The sequence below is a fragment of the Nelumbo nucifera genome, chromosome 1 (assembly GCF_055504915.1).
Source record: "Nelumbo nucifera cultivar China Antique chromosome 1, China Antique-T2T, whole genome shotgun sequence".
Taxonomy (NCBI): Eukaryota; Viridiplantae; Streptophyta; class Magnoliopsida; order Proteales; family Nelumbonaceae; genus Nelumbo; species Nelumbo nucifera.
The window spans coordinates 60,181,582-60,202,210 of NC_142649.1; the positions used below are offsets into that span (position 1 = coordinate 60,181,582).

Sequence of the window (20,629 nt, forward strand, 5' to 3'; positions counted from 1 at the left end):
ACTCTATAAATTTGCATTAATATGTGTACTCCTTCCAAACTGAGTCTAACCTAAGGCTTAGTTTAAAAAGAGTACAAATGCAAATATATACAGTATAAATATATAAAATAATACAAAATATAAGATTTTACGCTCTACATATTTACATTTATACTCCTTCCAAACTAAGCCTAAACTTCAAAAAAGAAAAAATAGAGGTTGGTTAGCCAACCCAAAAAAGAGGCTAATTGTGGTCACTTTTAACGTTTGGTTGTAATGTAAATTTATTTGCATTGGTGCAAAATTATAATAGTGCAAATGATTTTGGGTGCAAATTTTGATTATTTTTGTTAATAATACAAATAAAGTAAAATAAAATCTGAAGCAAAATAAAATAGGTATTTGGAAGCGTTTTTTTCATAGTACTGTTTGGTTTCGTTGTTGTTTTCTGATAAAACGGTGCAATATAGGAGGAGCCATATCGGCCACCATAAACGTGGAAAGAAAAAAAAAAAAAAAAAAAAAAAACAAAATGACATTTTTTAAGATGGACAGTTTTTTCAAAATAAAAACGGCAATTTTTTTTTACTGTTTTTTTTAAAGAAAATGACTAACAAAACACCATATGTGTTAAAAGTAAATAAAAGAGCAATAGTTCTATACACCACCAAAGTAAAATCCAAAACAAAATTAAACCAAAATTTACATTATTTTTATTTGTAATTCCATGCATTTATATTAATAGAAATAAAATTACATTACAACCAAACGCGACCTTAATAAATAATAATGTTCTTTTACTTATAAAAACAAATGTTAATTATTATCGGTAAGAAAAGAACAAAGATGTTCCACTCAAATAAAAACCCCTCTTGAAGTGCAGTATAAGTCTGCGAAAACAATACCTCTCTCTCTCTCTCTCTGTCTCTGCAATTCTCGCCTTCAATCGCGTAAAGCAAGTTCAAAATCTTTGCGTGTCCGAAACTTTCACAGGGCAAACCCCAAGTTTGTTTAATATCTTGGGGTTGGGTAGGAGATTGATAGTGGTTGATAGTGGTCAGAGTGAGTGCAGCAGAGATAAGTTTGGTGCTGCCTCTTCTTCCATGTTTACGAGGAGTGGTTTCTCTGGTAGTCAACCTGGGAAAGCCTGGCGAATTCTTCGACAGCATATTCGACTGCATCCATGAGATCACTGCTGCTCTCCCCTTCACTAGGATGACCGATTCCTCAGCTTACAGAGTCGATACCACGTCCCGTCTCGCCCAATGGAGAATCGACAGCTTGGCTTCCTGCACCTACCGGAAATCCGATCCTTTCAAGATGGGCAACTGGAATTGGTGAGACATTCAATCAATTCTTGCCTTTCCCCAATTTCAAGAAACATCTCGAATGATCATTTCTTTATCTTTAAAAGATAGAAAATTCCAATTATTTCTTATCAGCTCAATCCATTCGATTCTGTATACAAAGTTAAAAAATGAAATGACCTTTTTTTGTGCTCTCTCTCCCACTCTCCGTGCTTGTCTTTGTAACATTTTTTTTCTTAGAAAGATGGAATTAGAAGAATTAATCCTTATGTTTTTTTTTTCTTCAAAATTTTCTGGTCTTGAAGGCATTTATCGGTAGAGAAGAATCGGGTATTGTCCATTAAACTATACCCAGAAATATCAAATCTAACGAGAGACAACCCCCCAATTGCATCTTTCATCATTCGAGTCGTATGTTCTTTGGGAGATCGAAAGCCACTGGTTCATCCGGGTAAGTGCACAATATTTATTTATTTTTTTTTTACTTGAGCCTAATTAGTTAAGTGCCCTTTTTTTCTAAAACAGCGTATCCATGGCAAAAGAACAGCTTCTTGCTTTCTTCGTGAACTTATTTTATGCTACTTGAGATTGCAGGAATAACAAACAAACAGATAAAGAGTAACGACGATTTTGTTTGGGTGATCGATACTCAGTTAACCGGGAAGTGCATTATTGACGTCGAGTTCCTTGATTTGAAGATCTCATCGCCAAACGTATGATTCTCTCTCTGCCATCTTTTCCCTTAAGTGTTACCTCTCTCTCTCTCTCTCTCTCTCCCAGTTCAATTCTGTTCTACAAAAGAAAAATACTAACAGATAGAAGGTTGATTTCTGTAACAAATAAATAAATGCCCTTAACTTTTATTCAGGATGAACTTTCAAACTCCTGGTCTTACAATTGCAAGTTTGCAACATCAGAGGAGGACTATAATCATCTGAAGTATCAGCCTTGCAGATAACCTGAACATCTCATGGCACCTTTACTAAATTAATGCTGATAGTTCAGATGATTGCTGTCCATCCAAGTCTTGTCCCAAAAGATTTTCTTTATAGGAAAGTTAAATGGAATTGCATTCTGTGTATGTGTTGCACATTATGGCTATGAGAAATTAGAGACATTCTGACGCCATTTAAGACTACAGGCTACTCATTTAGCTAAGATTTTCAGTCCAGGAAAGCTTTGTTACTTGCCTGTATTATCGTGTTCCCTTGACTCCTCCCTCAGTTGTGATTTGTCATGTAATATACAGGGCGGTGAACCTTGCTCCATTTGGGCTGAAGAATCCACTCGGAGACGGTCCAATGCAACAGCCCTTGCCTGCCTCAGTCGAATGTTGTCTGAAAGTATCCACACGGACATTACAATCAATGCCTCCAATGGGAGCATTGTAGCCCACCGTGCTGTGCTAGCTACAAGATCACCTGTCTTCCGGAGTATGTTCTCACATGACCTCAAAGAGAAGGAATTATCAACTATAGACATCACAGACATGTCAATTGAAGCTTGCCAGGCTTTCCTGAACTACATCTATGGCAACATCCAACAGGATGAGTTTCTGACCCACCGGCTTGCACTTCTCCGTGCAGCTGATAAGTATGACATCTCTGACCTGAAAGAAGCATGTCATGAGAGCCTTCTAGAAGACATTGACACTAAGAACGTACTTGAGAGACTACAGAATGCTTCTCTCTATCAATTGCCAAGGCTAAAGAGCAGTTGCATGAGGTATCTCGTGAAATTTGGTAAGGTATTTGACATTCGAGATGATTTTAATGCCTTTCTACAATGTGCCGATAGGGACCTCATAGCTGAGATCTTCCATGAGATTCTTGCCACCTGGAAAGGCTTCTAAAATTTGCTCAAGGAAAAAGTAATCAAGTGTGCTTATGTAGGCTAGTGTTCTATGTAATTATTTCCATGCAGATGGATAGCTGGGATGAAATTCTATTTGTGCAGGATTTGTTTCCATTATAACGTTCTTTTGTTGAGGTGGATTTGATTATGTCAATGTGTATATTTCTCCTTAGATGAAAATGTCATTGAGAAACATTTACTCATGAACTGCTTTGTAAAAAAAGATTAATGTAAATAATTTGATATATACCAGTATTTAATGATCAGATTTCAATTTTTTCTTGAATCTTCTCTATAGCCTACAAGTCAATAAGTCATACTTAGAAGATATACTCATATACATCTCAATCTATGCAATGAAACATTGAAGTCTAGATGATTGCTATCTGGTTTCTAGTTAGGACCATGCTGAACTATCAAACTCATTTACAAGAAAAGTGAGTTTTCTCTGACCTGATTCTGAAATTGAAACTCAAATACCGCTTACAAAGTTGATTCCAAGTTACTAAATAAAGTTTTCATGGTTATGGTAAGTTATTTGATTGAACAAAAATTTCATATCTTTTTTTTTTTTGAAAGAGAAATTTCATATCAAATTTCACGTGGTTATTTGTCCACTTCATCATGTATAAAAAAGAAAACATGCATAAAGCATTGAATGGGAAGCATCAAGCATGCCTGCAGAAAGAAAATTTCTTGCCCCCAAACCAAAACAGAAATAAGAAATGAAACTAACTAGAGGGGGAAATATGCAATTGTACATGACACCAAATAAGATTTTTTTCCCAAGTAAATGGTCCTTGCTACATTTAACCCTAATAGGTCCCAGCTGGCTTGTTGATAGCCTCTTGCTGGCTGCAGTGGAGAGAGATCTGGGATCAAAGGCTTCCTTGGTTGGGATTGGTGGACGGGCCACCCAGTCTACGTAGCCAATTTTCCTAGCAATAAATAAGCAAAAACTCTGATAGGCCTCCTATCAAGGCTCCAAACAGCACAAGAAAGAGAATTGAAACCAAGTTAACCAAACAGAGAGTAATGACTAATGATTTACTGAGAAAAAAAATAGGATTACATAAGTCGTCAGAAAATCTTATTGCCATGCCATGATAGTTCCAACTGACCTGGGATTAAATTCCACTTTTATCCATCCCACCCCACCACCAAGCTTGCCTAGCAATTGTTAAAAAAAAAAAGAATGAAAAATTTAATATATGTTGGTGTTTGATATTTCTGCTGGTGCTTGATATAAAACCTATCTTAAAAAGAAAAAACCACAGATTTCAATGCAGTTATTTTTAAGAAAAAATTAGTATATGTTGGCATTTAGACAATCCTTTTAACAAACCTCAATTGGTGGCAATAATATGAAAAATGTAGCAGCAGTAGTCAAGCCCCAAAATTTAACAGTAGAAACAGGGTTTTTAACATGAAAAATAGAAGAGGTATGACTGAGGCTTGCATTTTATGTATGAACACCAAAATGCCAAGTGGCTTATACATGGAACAGGATAGGCATACATGGAGCATCTTTTAGATAGACTATAGTCCCAAATTTATATTATTTATAGAATCCTAATCATCCAACAAATATATAACTAAAAAACCACTGGAAAATTCCATTCAATAGATTTAACAACAAAGATTTCAGCTCTCAAGATCATCCAATCCAGTTTTGATAGGATGGACCATTAAAATACACCTCCTTGAATTGAAAATTGTGGGTCAGAGGACATATACACCAATGACAGTCAACCTCCCACTCTACATTTCTTCAACACAACTAAGCCTTGTGCAACCTATTTATGTTGGCTGCATGAATCCTGTTCCACCATTCCACTCTGTTCGATGTCATATCCATTGTTAAATTATGGGCCCTGAAATCATTTCTTACTGGTTTCAATCCTTATCCTTTTCGGTCTTCCCTTACCTCTTCTAAGCCCTTCTTGTAACAAATCACTTATTCTTACTGAGACTCTATGTGGTCTTCTCTCTATACATGACCGAATCATCTGAGTCTACTTTCCTTTATTTTATCACGTATTGGAATTACTCCTAGGTTCTTATGAACAAGTTAATTTCTGATTCTATCATTTCTAATATTCCCGTGCATGTCTGCTGCACTGGCATAGTTTTGGGTTCCAAACAGCCAATGCAATAGCTACAATAGGCTCGTTTGACCTTAATTTCTCATCTAAAGCTGATATTACACCATTTAGTTACCATTAGCTTGACGTTTTCATAAGATTGAAGCCATTTGAGCTCCCCCTCTTAATGTCATTACTCAAAGATGGTTCTGGCTATCCAGGGTCTTGGAAGGGGTGGTCTGAACAGACTATGCTCTGGAGTTTTATTTTGGCTCAACATTCTTATAAAACGGAAGCAGTGTGAATTCCTCTTTACTGAAGCAAAAAGGAAATGACACTAGAAATAGAAGCAGGAAGCAGTATTGTTATACACAGAAATCAGCGGCCAGATTTTATGAATTGAAAAGTGACTCAGAGATGGTGATTTACAATCTTCTAGGGAAAAACAAAATATTCTAAGCAAATGGAGGTTAGAACTACAATGACTGTATAAGTAAAAGCTAAGGAGTAAAAGTACCCAAAAAAGGATAAAATGGAGATTATATATGTCTGTAGAAGCAAAGAGAATACGCCTAATCCATGAGTTGGACAGAAGAATGAATTGTCATCAAAGCCGCATACCATTCAAATGTTAACAGTGATTATGACCAAATTTAAATCACCCAGAGGAAAAAAAATATGCAGACCCAAAATGTAAAAATAATAATAAAAAAATAGCAGAGAAGAGAAGCAAAGATTACCAGCTAAGAAGATATCTAAGGATGTTATGAATTCAAATCCAATGCGAATTCGATCAGGCCCATTACGTGTTATCTCTTGCTTTCTCTCTAAAGCATTCACCTTGGAAATTTAAACCACTTCCCTCAGAGAGAATATGCTGGTTGTTGGAGCAGAGAAGAGGATATACTAAACAGGGAAGGAATATCCTAATATCCTATATCCTCTCAGGTTAGAAGTAAGAACTAAGAACAAAGTGAGTGGGATCTGTTCATAACAAAAATTGTACCAATACGGTACCAACATGATCTGTGTCCACACACATCACGGATCCACCATGTCTGCAATATACGGATACAGATCATATTGGAAGGTGTTGGAACAACTTTTTGTTATGAACAGATCCGGTCTCAGAACAAATAGAGAAAACCCTGTACTCCGAGCTGGCGCTAGATAAGCACAGTCAGCAGTCGGGACAGAGAATTCCAATACTACAACTACAAGTTTGTCAAACTGGTATCTGCTACAACTGCATCGAACACCAAAGATCTGCTCTCCACAGCACATCCCAACTATTTATTCGGAACATCTCCTAATGGCAAGTACGAAAGATTCTCAATACATGCTGAGATGTGCATGTGAATCACCTGTGGGACCCTGTGATCTCGCAAAGATCAGGAATATAGATCACTGTGACGGATCGATAGAAGCCATAAACCCCAAAACAATATCAATAATATAGTGGCCCTACAAAATATTCCTATGTTCGGTGTCGACCTTACAAAAATATTCCATAAGTTTCCTTTTAATATAAAAAACCAAATCAGATCAAACCGTTCTATTATGGTTTCATCTTGTTTCTAAAATTCATAAAAATCAATAAAAAATTATGATCCGAAAAATTTTCATAACAAACCAAACCATTTTAATGGCCAGATCAGATTAAATCACCAATTTGAGATTAGTTCAGTGCAATTTGATAGTCTGATTCATATAATAACACCCCTACTTGTAGCCGCCATGAATTTGATCAACTGGTGAAAGTCATTTTTTAAGCCCAAACAGAGAGAGAGAGAGAGAGGAAGAAGAAGAAGAAGAGGAAGTGCAGTACAGAGGTCTAAAACGGGTCATGTTGGGCCCCGCCTGCGGCCCGTGTAAAGTGCAAGCCATCCTAGACTATGCCACCCTCTCTAGGGATAATTTAGGGGGTCATCCCAGCACAGTCCACGGCCCAAGCCCGTGCCATGGGACTAGGCCGTTTTGGGCTGGGCAAAGGCTGGGCCTTGGGCGTGGGCTGAACCAAGCAAGACTGGTTTTTTTTTTTGTTTTTTTTGACATTTTTAATTTTTTTTATTTCTTTGCTAAGTAAAACTAAAATATTTAACTTTTCTTTGGTAACTATTTGAAAAAATGAGAAATCTAATGAAGAAATGAAAAAATACTTAACTAAATAAGAAGTCAAAGAGATAAAGTGAATAAAAAATTGGAAGAAAAATAGGAATTCTATTTCATTTAAATTAGAATGATACAAAGCATACAATGGTTTGATAAATGAAATATGAAATTTGGAAAATTGAATAAATTACTAAATATAAAAAATTGAAAATAAAAAGTTACATTATTCAAATGATCAAATAAATTAAATAAAATTTACAATAATTTGAAAAAAAAATTGCTATACAACTATTGAGTATACAAAAAATATTGGCTTCATCGTTTTCTCCTATTGTTCTTGATTTTTGACTTTAACCATTGTAGAAATTGAAAATGGTGGAGGATAGGGCTATTTATAGGAATCGCTAAATTAGTGTGATGAGAATGGTGGAGGATAAGGGCTATTTATAAGAATTGAAAATAATTCAATTACCTAAAGTACCCTAAAAACTAATCATTTTTTAGTTATTAAGACGGATATTTTGGTCATTGTAAAGTAATTTATCACTTTACTCAAAATGCCCCCAAACCAACTATTATATAGTTGTTGGGGGCATTTGTGTCATTTTTTCTCCCCAAAACCAAAATACATAAATACCTCCCTATATAACTGTTTATAGCTGTTGAGGGGGTATTTTTATAAAAACAAACCTATATAACTACGGGCCTACAGGTCGTACTATACTGGTCCGTAAACCTGAAACCCCAAGCCCAGATCATTGCAAAATTCGGGCCGCCCGCGGCAAGACCCATTTAAAAAACTCATGGCCGTGGTAATAATGGTCTGAAATCTGAACTCTGAAGCTTCGACAGCCTTATAGGTAAGGTCATTGTATTGCTTCCTGCTGGTTTGGTAGACTTAAAGGCTAAAGCGAGCATGAGTCAAAAAAATATCCGCACATCTGATCTACAGTGATGTTGTCAATTGTCATTGAGAGCACCGGTACCACCACCGACAGCAGCTAAACTGTACTGTAGTGCACTGCATCTGCATTCAACGTGATAAGAGCCTAAAGATATGACACTCTGCAACAAAGACACTTTTGCGGGCTCCATTTCACTCCAAGTCTGTTTGGTTTCAATGCAAATAAATTTGTACTGATGCAAAATTATGGCAGTACAAACGATTTGAGTGTAAACTCTGATTTATTTTTGTATCGAATTTTAGTTTATTTTATTTGATTGTAGTACAAAGTAAACTAAGATATAAAGCAGAATAAAGTAAAACCCAAAATAAAATTAAACCAGAATTTGCATTTTTTTTTTATTTACCCTTTTATAAATTTATACTAGTACAAATAAAATTGCACTGCAACCAAACACAGCCTAAACGACTAAACCTAAATCCTCTCTACCACCTTGCACTGTATAATTCATTTTAATGGGATCTGGTGCATTAGGGCTGTATTGTTGAATGCGTCATGAATAGGGTTAGATCAACATGAGATTATAAGGCCTTCACAGGTGCAGTCTGCACTTAACCAGGCTGAGCCTGTGGGCTCCCTAAGAGCAACCTTTTGTTCTTAATATGAAGCCTCTTAAGTATTCTTGGATCTAAATGGCCTGCAATTTAGAATGGGTCTGTCCAAATATCACCCAAACCAGCTAGAAATAGGTACCTTAAGCTGGCCCGGAAGTGGCTCGAAACCAATCTGACCTCAGTTGTTGGGTTGGGTTTGGGCTTGTCATAGGCTTGGCCCAAACCCAACATGGACTGAACTTGGAGAAACATCCACCAGGTGCCCACCTCAGGTTGAAGCCCTAAATAAAAATTAAAAAAAACTTACTAAAACAACCCCTGTAGTTTAATGAATTTATTAAAACTCACCTTATAATTTGTATTTTACAAAAACATCCTGTATAGTTCATAATTTATTTAATAGAAAATGACAGTTTTGACATTAATGTCTGTTAGGATCAATTTAATCTACAAAAAATATAATTGAAAATGTTATTCTTGCCCCTAATAAAACATGGGCAACAATTCTTTCCAATCAAATTTTATCCTCAATTTAAAGAAGAAAGGAATGTTGCAAACTATATGGGATGTGCACCTTTCTCTCTTCATTTTCTAAAACTAAACATTGTATGGTAAATCTGAAAATCAAATATTGATTAATTTTAAAAGTTCAATATGAAGTGTTAAGAGTATTTCTGGAATAAAATAGGGTTTCTTGCAGATAGGGGCAACTTTTTGCCCCGAATATCAATAAAAGATAATATTTTTATAAAATAATAAAAATAAGATAATTTTTTTTGAAAAATATCAAGGAAGGGCAATGATACTGTTCATTGTCTTCCTCTGCGTTTGTATTCATTCTGAACCTCACAACTGAATTGGAGTCAACTGCAGAGCCGTCCAAAACAATGTAATCACATGTGTTCCTCATTAATGCACAGCACCCTCGACTACTTAAACGATCTTACCCGTTTGAGCTTCAAACCCTTACTAAACCCTGGAGCAGCAGAACCGCTGTATTCATCCTGAACCTTGTCAGCAAAACTGGAGCAGCAGCAAGGACCTCCTTGAAACCGCTGTATTCATCATGAACCACTCTAAGGGTTTAGTAAGGGTTTCAAGGCGCTGTATTCGTCTTTCGGTTTTCATCTTTGTGTTCATGTTCGTGGCACATTGGAGACAACCGTGTTTTTGTTTCGATTTTCCTTCACCAGTATAGAAAGGGAATTCCGGCCTCCATCACTAGAGAAAGGGCAGAGGAAGACAATGAACAGTATCATTGCCTTTATATTTTTCAAAAAAGCTATCATATTTTTGTTATTTTATAAAAATATTATCTTTTATTGATATTCAAGGCAAAAAGTTGCCCTTATCTGCTAAAAATCCAATAAAATACCATAGACCCATGCCCTTGATAGAAGGGGAGTTTTAGTAATATAAACCATAGAATTGGTTTTAATAAAAATGCAAAACTATAAGAGGTGTTTTAGTAAATGATCCAAGAAAAAAAAAACTGTTTTTATCATATGTTATGAGGGTTACTAAAAGAAGGTCATCATAATGCCACATCAGCTGATAAGGGAATATTGAATAATTTCAGAACAAAAATGCCATGGTTGTTAATGGTAATTTTCAAATACGTCAAAGGAAGTTTAAGTGGTCTGAAAGTGTTTGTGTTCGTAAAAAATAAAATAAAATAAAATAACGGAAATGGTAGTTGGCAGACCATTCTTTGCCTACATATGCATATGTATATTGGTGGCCCCTATAACTCACCATCTGTTAGGGGTAATCATTTTTATAGCTCATCTCATAGATATCATACAACTTTATTGATAATACATTAATCAAGAGTTCAAGACACATATTATATAGATTTTTATAAATTAATGCATGCACTACGCCATTATTAATTAATTTTCTATTAAAGTCTAATGCAAAAAAAAAAAAAACATATGCAACTATTATATTTGAATTATTATATAAATTATTTTTATATTTTACTATCTTTAATTTTTAACATTAACAAAAAGGTCAACTAAAAATTAATTCTCAAATGTTTGGGAAATAATATTTTTATTTTTGTAAACAATAAATATGTTATTATAAAGAGTAAAAGAAAATATCAATTAATAAATTATAAAAATATATAATCTTAACTTAACATATATCAAATCTGTTAAAGCTTTGAAGATACATATCATATGTAAATTCATAATTTTTAATTAACAAAATAATAATTTCATTAATATTTTTATTTCTTTAAATTTTCTAAAGTATAAGATCGATTTTTTATATAAATGTATATTAGTGGATTTGATAGATTCAATTAATATTATATTCTCAAATATTTTATAAACAGTAATTTTATTTTTGTAAACAATAAATAAAAATATCAATTAATAACTAATAAAATTTTTAAGATACATATCATATGCAAACAGACTTGGGCCTTTAAGATGGTAAGGTGTCAAGTGATTTAAGTGTTTAGACACTTAATGGGCTTGATCACTTAAGCCCTAACACTTAATGGGCCAAACCACTAAAGTAGCCTACCCCATTAGCTTACATAAAGCATGTGACATGTTAGCTCTCATTAAGTTGTAGGCCCACATCATACGAGTTGTAATCTTCTAATTGGATAAGAATTCAGAAATTCTTATAGTGCTAATGGATAATTAAAAGTTTTACATAAAAGTCGTAGTTAAGCTATGTGCTAGATAAGTCTAATAAGACTAGGATTTAACTAGTTAAATGGATTTCAATCTAATGGCTGGTTTAAGAGAGTTGGACTCTCTCCACTCTAATCTTAAACAAGTAAGGAGTTATAGATAGATTAAGAAATGGCTCTTGCAGCCCTCCAAAGTCTATAAATAGAGGGGAACTAGACAAGATCGAACCATACAAGCTCTTACATACTAGCTGAATCCGATCCCACATTGCGAGACCATTCACCTAGGGTTTTGAACCCCATTCAACTAGACTTATTATCCATTCTTTCTAACACTATTCCAAATCAGTTTTGGGTCAGAAACATGGCCCAAAAACGTGAGAAAGGTTGGACCTTTTCTGCTGCAAATTCTAGAGAATAATTCCAAGACTACAAGGATAGAGTTTCACCATCTTCAACTTATTGCAATGTTATCAAGAATATTCAAATTTGGGTGTGAACACCACTTCAATTCTGCACTTGTGGATATCAAAATCAGGTAATACACTAAATCTTGATCTAAAAGATTTGATCTTTCATGGCCCAAGAACCTAATCGATCCAATGAGAAAAACCAGTTTTTTCACTTATGCGATTTCAACAATAGAGTTCTATGAATTTTTTAAATGTTACCTCTCTAATTGTTGGGATTTTTTGCACAATATGATCAATGGATGATCAACTTTCAGGTGCACTAGCCTTCTCATTCGGCAAGTCAGCGTGGTGCTGGAACTATAGTGGTGACAGACAGTCCCCCTGGTGAAGTAGGTGGGTCTAAACAATTCCGGTGTTTGGAACACCAGATGGGGCATCTATGGTGCAAGAACTAGGGGTGGTTCTAATGTCATGACTAAGTTTGCTGTTAAACATTTCCCAATTGCAGGATCATCTACTTAATCTCTGTCTTCTATTACTCTAAGCAGTAAATCCATTCAACCTTCTAGAGGTTGTTGACGATATTGGTAGGTGTGTGGCACTGGGGATGTCTACCTGAAGGACGGTAGATGGTAGTGGAAATGTTCTTGGTAAGTGTGAGAATGAAAAGGACTAAAGGGACTAGAGAGGCCAAGGTTTTTGAAATAGCAAAGCTTACACAAGGTTTTTACAATGAGTCTGAATGGGGATCTTCACAGCTCCCCTATTTATAATGTCTTTTCTTGGGTAAAGGAGGGAAGCCTTCCCACATTGGAAAGGCAATTCTAAGTTCGTTAGGTCTGATGTTGGTAAGTGGATTAGGGTTTTGCCACATGTCCATATGGTGATGCCAGTACCGAACATCTCTCTCTTCTCCTAGAATCCACACATGAGCACAAGTGTAGCTACTCTCCTAGAAGCTTGGCCCTATGCGATTATAGAGTAGTTTCTCTGTAAACATCTAAGTGTTGCTAATGTCGATATGTAGGTGAGGTTGGATTACAAGGTTGAGATGAGGGGGAAACGAATCACGTTGCAAAAGATTATAGTTGCCTGCAATGTGAAGCCAGGATGTTACAGTGCATCACATAACCGTTACTATGGTGTAAAACTTCTTAGGCTCAGTTTGAAAAGAGTATAAATGCAAATATGTACAGTGTAAATACATATAAAATAATACAATATATAAGGCCTCGTTTGTTTTCGGTGTAAATGCATTTTTACACCGATGGAATTGAGACACGGTGGTTCGGTGAGAGTGTAAAATATGGACCGGCCATTGTGCCCATTTGCACTTATTCTGTTTGGTTACATCAACGTAAATGAAGGTTACCCTGTTTTCTGGTTTGTTGCAGCAGGAGATTTATTAGAGAGGGAGGGAGGGAGGGAGGAAGGGAGAGAGAAAGAGAGAGAAGGGCAAAAGGGAGTCAACGGACAACGTTATCCATTTACACCTTTTATAGAAGCAGAGCAAATTAGAAAAACCAAGAGCATAGAGAAAAGGAAGAAATTCTCAAAGGCTCAAAAGAGAAAAGGGTCGAGAATGTTGATCGGGGTGGTGGAGCAACTGCAACTTCGACGTCGTTGCCGATTAACATACCCGACTGGTCGAAGACCCTCAAGGAGGATTACAGGGACACTTGGAGAAGAGAGAACGACGACAACTTTGATTACGAGGATGAGGATTCTGAAGACAGCAGATGGAGAAGAACGAGTGAGAGGTTAACGAGAGAGAGAGATAGCGAGCGAGCGAGAGAGAAGGAGAAGAGAGAGAGAGAGAGAGAGAACAATGTATTTATTATATCAATAATTTTGATATATTTATTGCATCGATTATCGATGTAATTAAACTGTAAAATGTAATTTTATACCCATTTTCAGTTTAAAATTACATGTTTACCAAATGCTTGCAAAATCAAACCGAGGTGTAAAATTTACCTGGATTTGATTTCACACCTCTACCAAATGCAGCCTAAGGTTTTACACTCTACATATTTGCATTTATACTCCTTCCAAACTGAGCCTTAGGAAAATGCGTTGGGGGATGGCAGCATGGTGTTGTTATGAAGTCTTTCTACGTTAGAAATTTGTGAAGGCAAACAAGTATCTACAGGAAACTCCTGCGCTGAAAACTCAACGTGCCTACTGTAATATTTTCTCTCTCCATTTCCATCTTGCTTATGGAGACTAATTATAGAGGGGTCTCTCACCACAATCAAAACAAGGTTCAAAATATCAATATTGCTCAATACGCTGGTTCAGAGGGGCCAATTTAAGGTCCATCCACCCTCTAAACTGGGCAAAACCCCAAAACACCCCCTATAAGGGTGTTATCGGGAAGCCCCCAATACGATACAGTCCGATACATATCGATATTTTGAACTTTGATGCAAAAGCAAATTCCATTTAATTAAAAAATCATTCCAAGAAACCTAGAAATTACTCGGATAGGCCATAAAATGAAAGAAAATAGAAGCAATTTATTTCTACCGCATAAAAGATCATCTACCGCATAAAAATAGAAGCAATTTATTGCTAGTTGAAGGAGTAAAAGAACTAGGGGCAAACCAAAAAGTACCTGAGTTTTGGTAAGAAATGATTTAAACACTCATGATTTAACGAGGAATATAAAACTAAACAGAACTGAATGGCCAAATGGAAATTCATGTAGACAAACCCATTTTAATTGAGGCTATGCCGATGATAATGATCTAATGCAAGGTTTTAAAAGTCGACCAAGAAATGGAATCGTTTTAGTCACCGGTTTCTGGGTCAGCGGTTTGACCATCCGAGTCAAACAATTCGGACAATTTGAGTATTTTAACAATGATATGTCATCTTACCCATTAGATTGGAATATTAGGGTAAGATGCATATAAATATAAAGAGAAAATAAAGATAGAATGTGAGGTATTTGAGAAGTTGTCGGCTGAAAGAGCTTAGAAGAAGAAGAAGAAAAAGAAGAAGGAAGATGAGGGCTTGAAGGCTGCAGCGGCGATGGCGGCGGTGACTTATAGCGGCAACGGCGATGGCGGTGGCGGCAATAGCGACGGCAATGGTGAAAAACGAGAGTAGATATGAGATTTCTCTGTTCAGATCTCACTCTCTCTCTCTCTCGCAAATCTGTCATCTAGAGTCTAAAGACTCTAAACTTCTCTCCCAGATCTCTAAATGTGAGATCTCTCTCACTGTCTCACACATCTCTTTCAGTAGATCTCAGATTTGAGAGATCTTCTTCCCTTTTCATTTTGTTGTTACAAGTTAATAAAACGCAAACCGTTCTCTGGATAGAATGGTTCAACGGTCAAACCATATGGATCAACGATTTATTGATTAATTCAACGGTTTTTGACCAGACACCAAGTTTGAAATAAAATAGAACCGATCGCCTGAACAATTTCCGATTCGAACAATCCGACCGTCCGGGTCAACGACAGTTAAAAAACATTGATTAATGTAACTATGCATATGGGCGCTTCCCCACCACTAGAAAACTTTTGAAAAGATTCGTCATTGTCCAAATAAACCAATAATAGTGCATCCAATGGCACCTTCCTACAAGGTATTAGGTACACGAGAGAGAGAAAGCACCCAAACAAAGCACAACTTACACATTTATAGAGAATCTTCTAGAGATGGGTGGATGATAGCACTTTTAGAGAAAAATTGACCGATGACCCAGTAGCTGAGATGCTCGTTCGTGTCCCTCTGAATACAGAGGCTTGGGATCAAACCCATCTAATTGCAGTCTCTCTCTCTCTAAGGTTAGTGGAGTTCACGTTCCTCTCTTCTCACCCCTTGATAGGAATCACATACCCTTGATAATAGGAATCAACCTGCAAATGTCCGCATACAATGAGTTTGGAGCCTCATAAAGATCCACATTTTAAACAAAACCCGATTTGTATCCAACTATAGAGATCCGGTCAATATTAGGGCCAGCTATGGGTCTAAGCATATATGCATTCTCCTTTAAGATGCAACCCGTAATCCAATCCAAGTGCATAATCCAACCAAAATAGACCCTACTAAATCATAGAGGTTCTTTTTTCCCATTTTATTGAACTGGAAAGAGGCTTACTTCCACTTGAATGTAGGTTAATTGGCTGATGTAGTTTGATTTTCAAAACATTGGTTGTAATATGATTCCACCTGAACCCTATTTAATCGGAGTGTATCCACTCCGATAGGGCAGTTTTTTTTTTATTGAAAAAATGGATTTTGAGGCGGATATGGATTTTGGGATATACACATTAAATTTACAAAATATCTCTAAGGCTTATAAGCAAATTACCAATATATTAGGGGATATACACAACTCCTGATGCTTATGTATTACGTGTTCAATTTAATACTGTTTGCAATCGTATATGAAAGATAATAGATAGATTATGTATTTTTTATATATTTTAATTAAACAATTGAACAATTTGATGTTTGTTCATATTATTTTACTTGTTTATTGCTTAAAATTAGATCCGAGTTTTAGAATTGATCCACGACTCTTTGCATCTTTATTTGCAGGAAGAATTTAGATTCTGCAAATTTAACCCATTTCGGATTTTAAAGAGAGTATGAGTTAGGAGGTTTAGAGAAACAAATAAGGTCTAAAATTTATAAAACCCTTCTTAAATCTACCCCATTATACCTGCCACATGTATGCCTTTCTCTTTCAACCCCCTTTGTCCATCAATTCAGTTCTTTTTAACTGAAAGATTTCTTGCAACCAATTTCCTCAGATTTACCTATTTGACTCAACTCCCTTTTTGTAGTATGGGGTCCACCACTCCACTAACATGTGATCAGCTTTAGTGTTCAAAGTGTTCCCATGACATTTAAAGCTTTTAAAAGTCAGTTTTAACCTTTTATGGTACCTTCTTGTCTATTATCCTCATTTATATTTTTTGAAGGGATAAAACTTTTCCACTTTGAATTAGTGAGAATAAAAAAAAAAACGTTTTTTTTTAAACCGAGCATGTGACCGAACCGGTCAGGAATCTAGTTACCGGTTCAAACGTTCGATCGTTCAACCAGAATGATCGGCCCGTTCTAACAAAAAAATTAAAAAATTAAAAAAAAAAATTGAAAAGCAGTCAAAACGGTTCAAATAGTTAATCGGCCGATTCAACGGTTTGCTGACCAAAATCAACAGTTTTGAGGAAAAAAGCGATTTTGGGGGAAAATGGAATCAATTAGGTGACCGGTTCCCAGTTTTTCCGGTCCAATCGTCCGGTCCAGTCCGGTTTTGAAAATCATGTAAAAAAATATTGAATATGAATGCAGGAAAAAATAAAACAATATAAAAGTTTGAGTTGGTAAAATTATAAATATGGGTACTATAATAAATATTCAAATTATATTTTTTGGGAGCAAAACTAATTTGTATTGTTAAGGGCATTTGGATATCTATAGATGGTAAAATTATAAAAGTTGGTACTTTAATAAATATTCACATTATATTTTTTGGGAGCAAAACTAATCTGTATTGTTAAGGGCATTTGGGTAAATGTCTATTTGTCTTAAATTACACCCTTTCCAATAATAACCCCCCATAGTTTTATGGTGTCCATAATTGTATCATCATTCATCATTCAGGTTATATTACAAGGTTTATTAATAAAATAGACAATTAAGACCAGATTAAGTATTTTCACTAAAGTACAATAAAAATATGTCCCCAATATATTATTATTTTATAAAATTAACAAATATTACCAATTTTTTCTATGGCTTCAAGAAGTGTATATAAAGGTATTTTTATTCATATAATATGCACATATTCATTGATATATCTCCATAATAGATTTAAAAATGGTTTCTCAGTTTGTATGAAAGACAAAATTCCTCTCAAATCAAGATCGGATTTGCTCCTTACAAAGTGCACCTCGCCCCAACCTCAGAGTGCATTGTAGGCGTGCATTGAGAACATCTCCTTACTTGATGTCATCATTTATGGGAAGATATTTCCAATATGAGTTCGATTTCTATCAGGGCAAGTCAATGCTCACACCGTTCGAACAGCCCCTTGCAACCTTGCATTGAAAATGTCTTCCATGAAATAAATTAGATAACTACAGAGATATTCCCAACGCAAGACTGTAAAGGCTGCTGAAGCTGGACTCTCCTAATATACAGCTATGATGTACTATGAGATTGGTGTGAGGTGTACTCTTTGAGGAGCAAATCCGAATTATCTCAAACCAAAGTTGTTTACTTCCCTGCTACATATTGTCAAATACCCTGAGCACACATTCACTTTGAGCGTGAGCGAGACTGTATGTCCATGTTGAGTGTAGATAACATAAAATCAGCAGTAGCCGGATGGGTCTAGACACTGAAATTGTACACCAAATATAGCCATAGAATGGAATAAGTGGAATATTTAGGGGTATTCTACAACATGAAATTTTTTTTTTGTTGCGGTTTTAAAATAAATCAAAATCATTTGGTTTGAAAATAGATTGTTTCTTAAAATAAAAATATAAAAAAACATGTTCTTGATTGTGCATGTTTTTTGTTTTCAAAACTGAAACAAAAAAATATATTCTTGAATCTAGTTTTAAAAACATGTTTTCATTGATTATTTAACATCATACTTCATAAATCATATAATTTCTATACTAGAAAACTTATTTTTATTTAAAAAAAAATCAATATTTTGCTGGTTCCAAAAATATATATTATTTTTTAAAACAAAACTGACTTGTTTTTCTTGTTGAAAACAAAAAACAGAGTTCAAAAACATGTTTTAGTTTTTTTGGCTAATGTGGCGATTCCTAAAACAAATAAAAACAAAAACATTCATGTTGTAGAACACCATCTTACTTAAGAAAAGTCCTGTAATCACTTCCGAGTAATTCCCCATCACCAATTCAAGTTTTCCCCAGCTTCCACCACTTTCTGATTCACTGATTCACACCTTTCTACTTCTATCTTTATAGCCCTGCCAAAGATATACACTCACCCATGAGGAAGACATTAACCTACTTTTGAACCTAAAATTGATTCTTAATGCCATGGTTTTCAAAATTGGACCGGACTGGACTGTCGGACCAGAAAACCGGGAATCAGTCATCTGAACGGTTCCGTTTTACCCCAGAACCGTCATTTTGGTCAAAAACCATTGATTTGGTCAGCAAACCGTTGACCTGGGTGATCAAACCGTTTAAACCATCCAGCGGTTTTTGGTTGTTTTTTATTTTTTTATTAGAATAGGCCATCCGTTAAGCCAGTATCTGGCCTATTGATATAAGATAAGAATATAAGCATCAATGGACCGGATATGGGTTGAAACCAATCTAAATCAAAATGAATTTAAACAGATTGGATGGTTCAGACATTGAATTGGATTGAACTTGATCCATTTATAATAGACTTACATTGAACTAGATCGGATTGGACCAAAACCAATTGATACCCCTACCTCTGAGTCCCTTCATGTGTACTATGTAATACCAAAAAAAGGGGGAATCAAGTTGGGGCAGGCTAACGTAGCCCTTGTGAGATGGACCGGTCTGGTCCATGATGGCCCTTGAGTTGATATCAAATCGTAGGCAATTCCTTCCCCTGTTATCACCACTTGAACAAGTGGCCGGGCGAGTATCAATTTATTTAACACGGAGATTAAGCTCCTTTTTTTAGAAAAAGTGCAAATACAAAAAAAAAAAATGTTCAGTAAAATTGCAAATAAATCTAATCTTTTAATAAAAATACAAAGTTGGTTTAGTTTTGCAATGCATACAAACACAAATCCCGAGATCAGAATCCGCCTGTTTTCAATATTGACCAACTTCGAGTGTGAAAATTGGATGAAAATGCATTCTTATCAAAACACCTGCGAAATTGAAGCAAACTGCATATATGCATTTGCACTCTTCCCAAACGACTGCAACCGATATGGATGCTAAGGCTGCTGAGGCGGTGACTGGTGTTATCAGTCTGCCAAAATTTCTGTTTTGGGTGATTGCTTGTCCATTATCAAGATTATGCGTCACCCTTCAAGCATGGTCCCCCTGAATAGAGGAGCTTGGTCAATACTGTTCTGATCTATTCCTTAATAATTATTTATTAGGAGAGAATTGAATTTGTTAGCTCATGCTTTACCAGTGTTTGTCGATCTACTGTTGTATTCCAGGAATTAATGGTCTGTCTTTCCTTCCTCCTTGCTTAATTTTAGCTTCTTATTTTCAATAAATCGAGATTTAAGGAGATCTCCCACTTAATTTTTCAATTAATATACACCCCATTTCTTTTCCCATCATAATGAACCCACAAAAGGCATTGTGTAAGTGAGCTGCCAGAATCGTCAAATTGGAATCCAAAGAAAACCAAGCATCCGTCTACTACTACTACTACTATTACAAGGAAGACAGATGCAGTCTCACCCAGTAATCCTATAAGAGGAAAGAAAGCTGTTTGCCCCCAAGCAGTAGTTATTCTTTTCCTTTTTACTTCTTTTCATTTACCCATTTTCAGTTTTTCACTAAGCTGTTGCATTTTATTCTCCCTTAGATGTTCAACCAAATTGAACTAAATATCCATATTAACTCCTTCTAAATTACAGAATACGTTTTGGTTTTCATTGTTTCCTTGTAAAACTAAAACCCCATTATTTTTAGAAAAGAATCCCTTATTCCTCCACTATCCGCTATTAAAAAGGCTGGCAGGAAGCC

At 35.5% G+C, this 20,629-nt stretch overlaps 1 protein-coding gene and 2 long non-coding RNA genes across 3 annotated transcripts; 1 reads left to right on the plus strand and 2 right to left on the minus strand.

Annotated features, from left to right (window-relative positions):
- Positions 1-755: 755 nt before the first annotated feature.
- Positions 756-2,612, minus strand: LOC148803328 (uncharacterized). Its single transcript, XR_016084689.1, has 2 exons — positions 2,477-2,612; positions 756-1,307 (listed from the first exon to the last, which is right to left on the minus strand). It is a non-coding gene; the product is annotated as an uncharacterized LOC148803328 (long non-coding RNA).
- On the plus strand, positions 1,183-3,427 carry LOC104594390 (BTB/POZ domain-containing protein At1g55760-like). Its single transcript, XM_010254685.3, has 4 exons — positions 1,183-1,316; positions 1,592-1,737; positions 1,881-1,999; positions 2,536-3,427. Exons 1-4 carry the CDS (start codon positions 1,195-1,197, stop codon positions 3,136-3,138), a joined length of 990 nt encoding a protein of 329 aa, XP_010252987.1. The 5' UTR covers positions 1,183-1,194; the 3' UTR covers positions 3,139-3,427.
- Positions 2,757-6,350, minus strand: LOC104594391 (uncharacterized). Its single transcript, XR_734731.3, has 3 exons — positions 5,965-6,350; positions 4,262-4,310; positions 2,757-2,895 (listed from the first exon to the last, which is right to left on the minus strand). It is a non-coding gene; the product is annotated as an uncharacterized LOC104594391 (long non-coding RNA).
- Positions 6,351-20,629: the final 14,279 nt, after the last annotated feature.

What these genes read in the sequence shown, in the direction of transcription:
- LOC104594390 (XM_010254685.3), top strand. Translation starts at nt 1,195, where the DNA reads ATGACCGATTCCTCAGCTTACAGAGTCGATACCACGTCCCGTCTCGCC. An exon ending in AAGATGGGCAACTGGAATTG is followed by an intron (nt 1,317 to 1,591) that starts GTGAGACATTCA and finishes CTGGTCTTGAAG; the next exon opens with GCATTTATCGGTAGAGAAGA. An exon ending in AAAGCCACTGGTTCATCCGG is followed by an intron (nt 1,738 to 1,880) that starts GTAAGTGCACAA and finishes TTGAGATTGCAG; the next exon opens with GAATAACAAACAAACAGATA.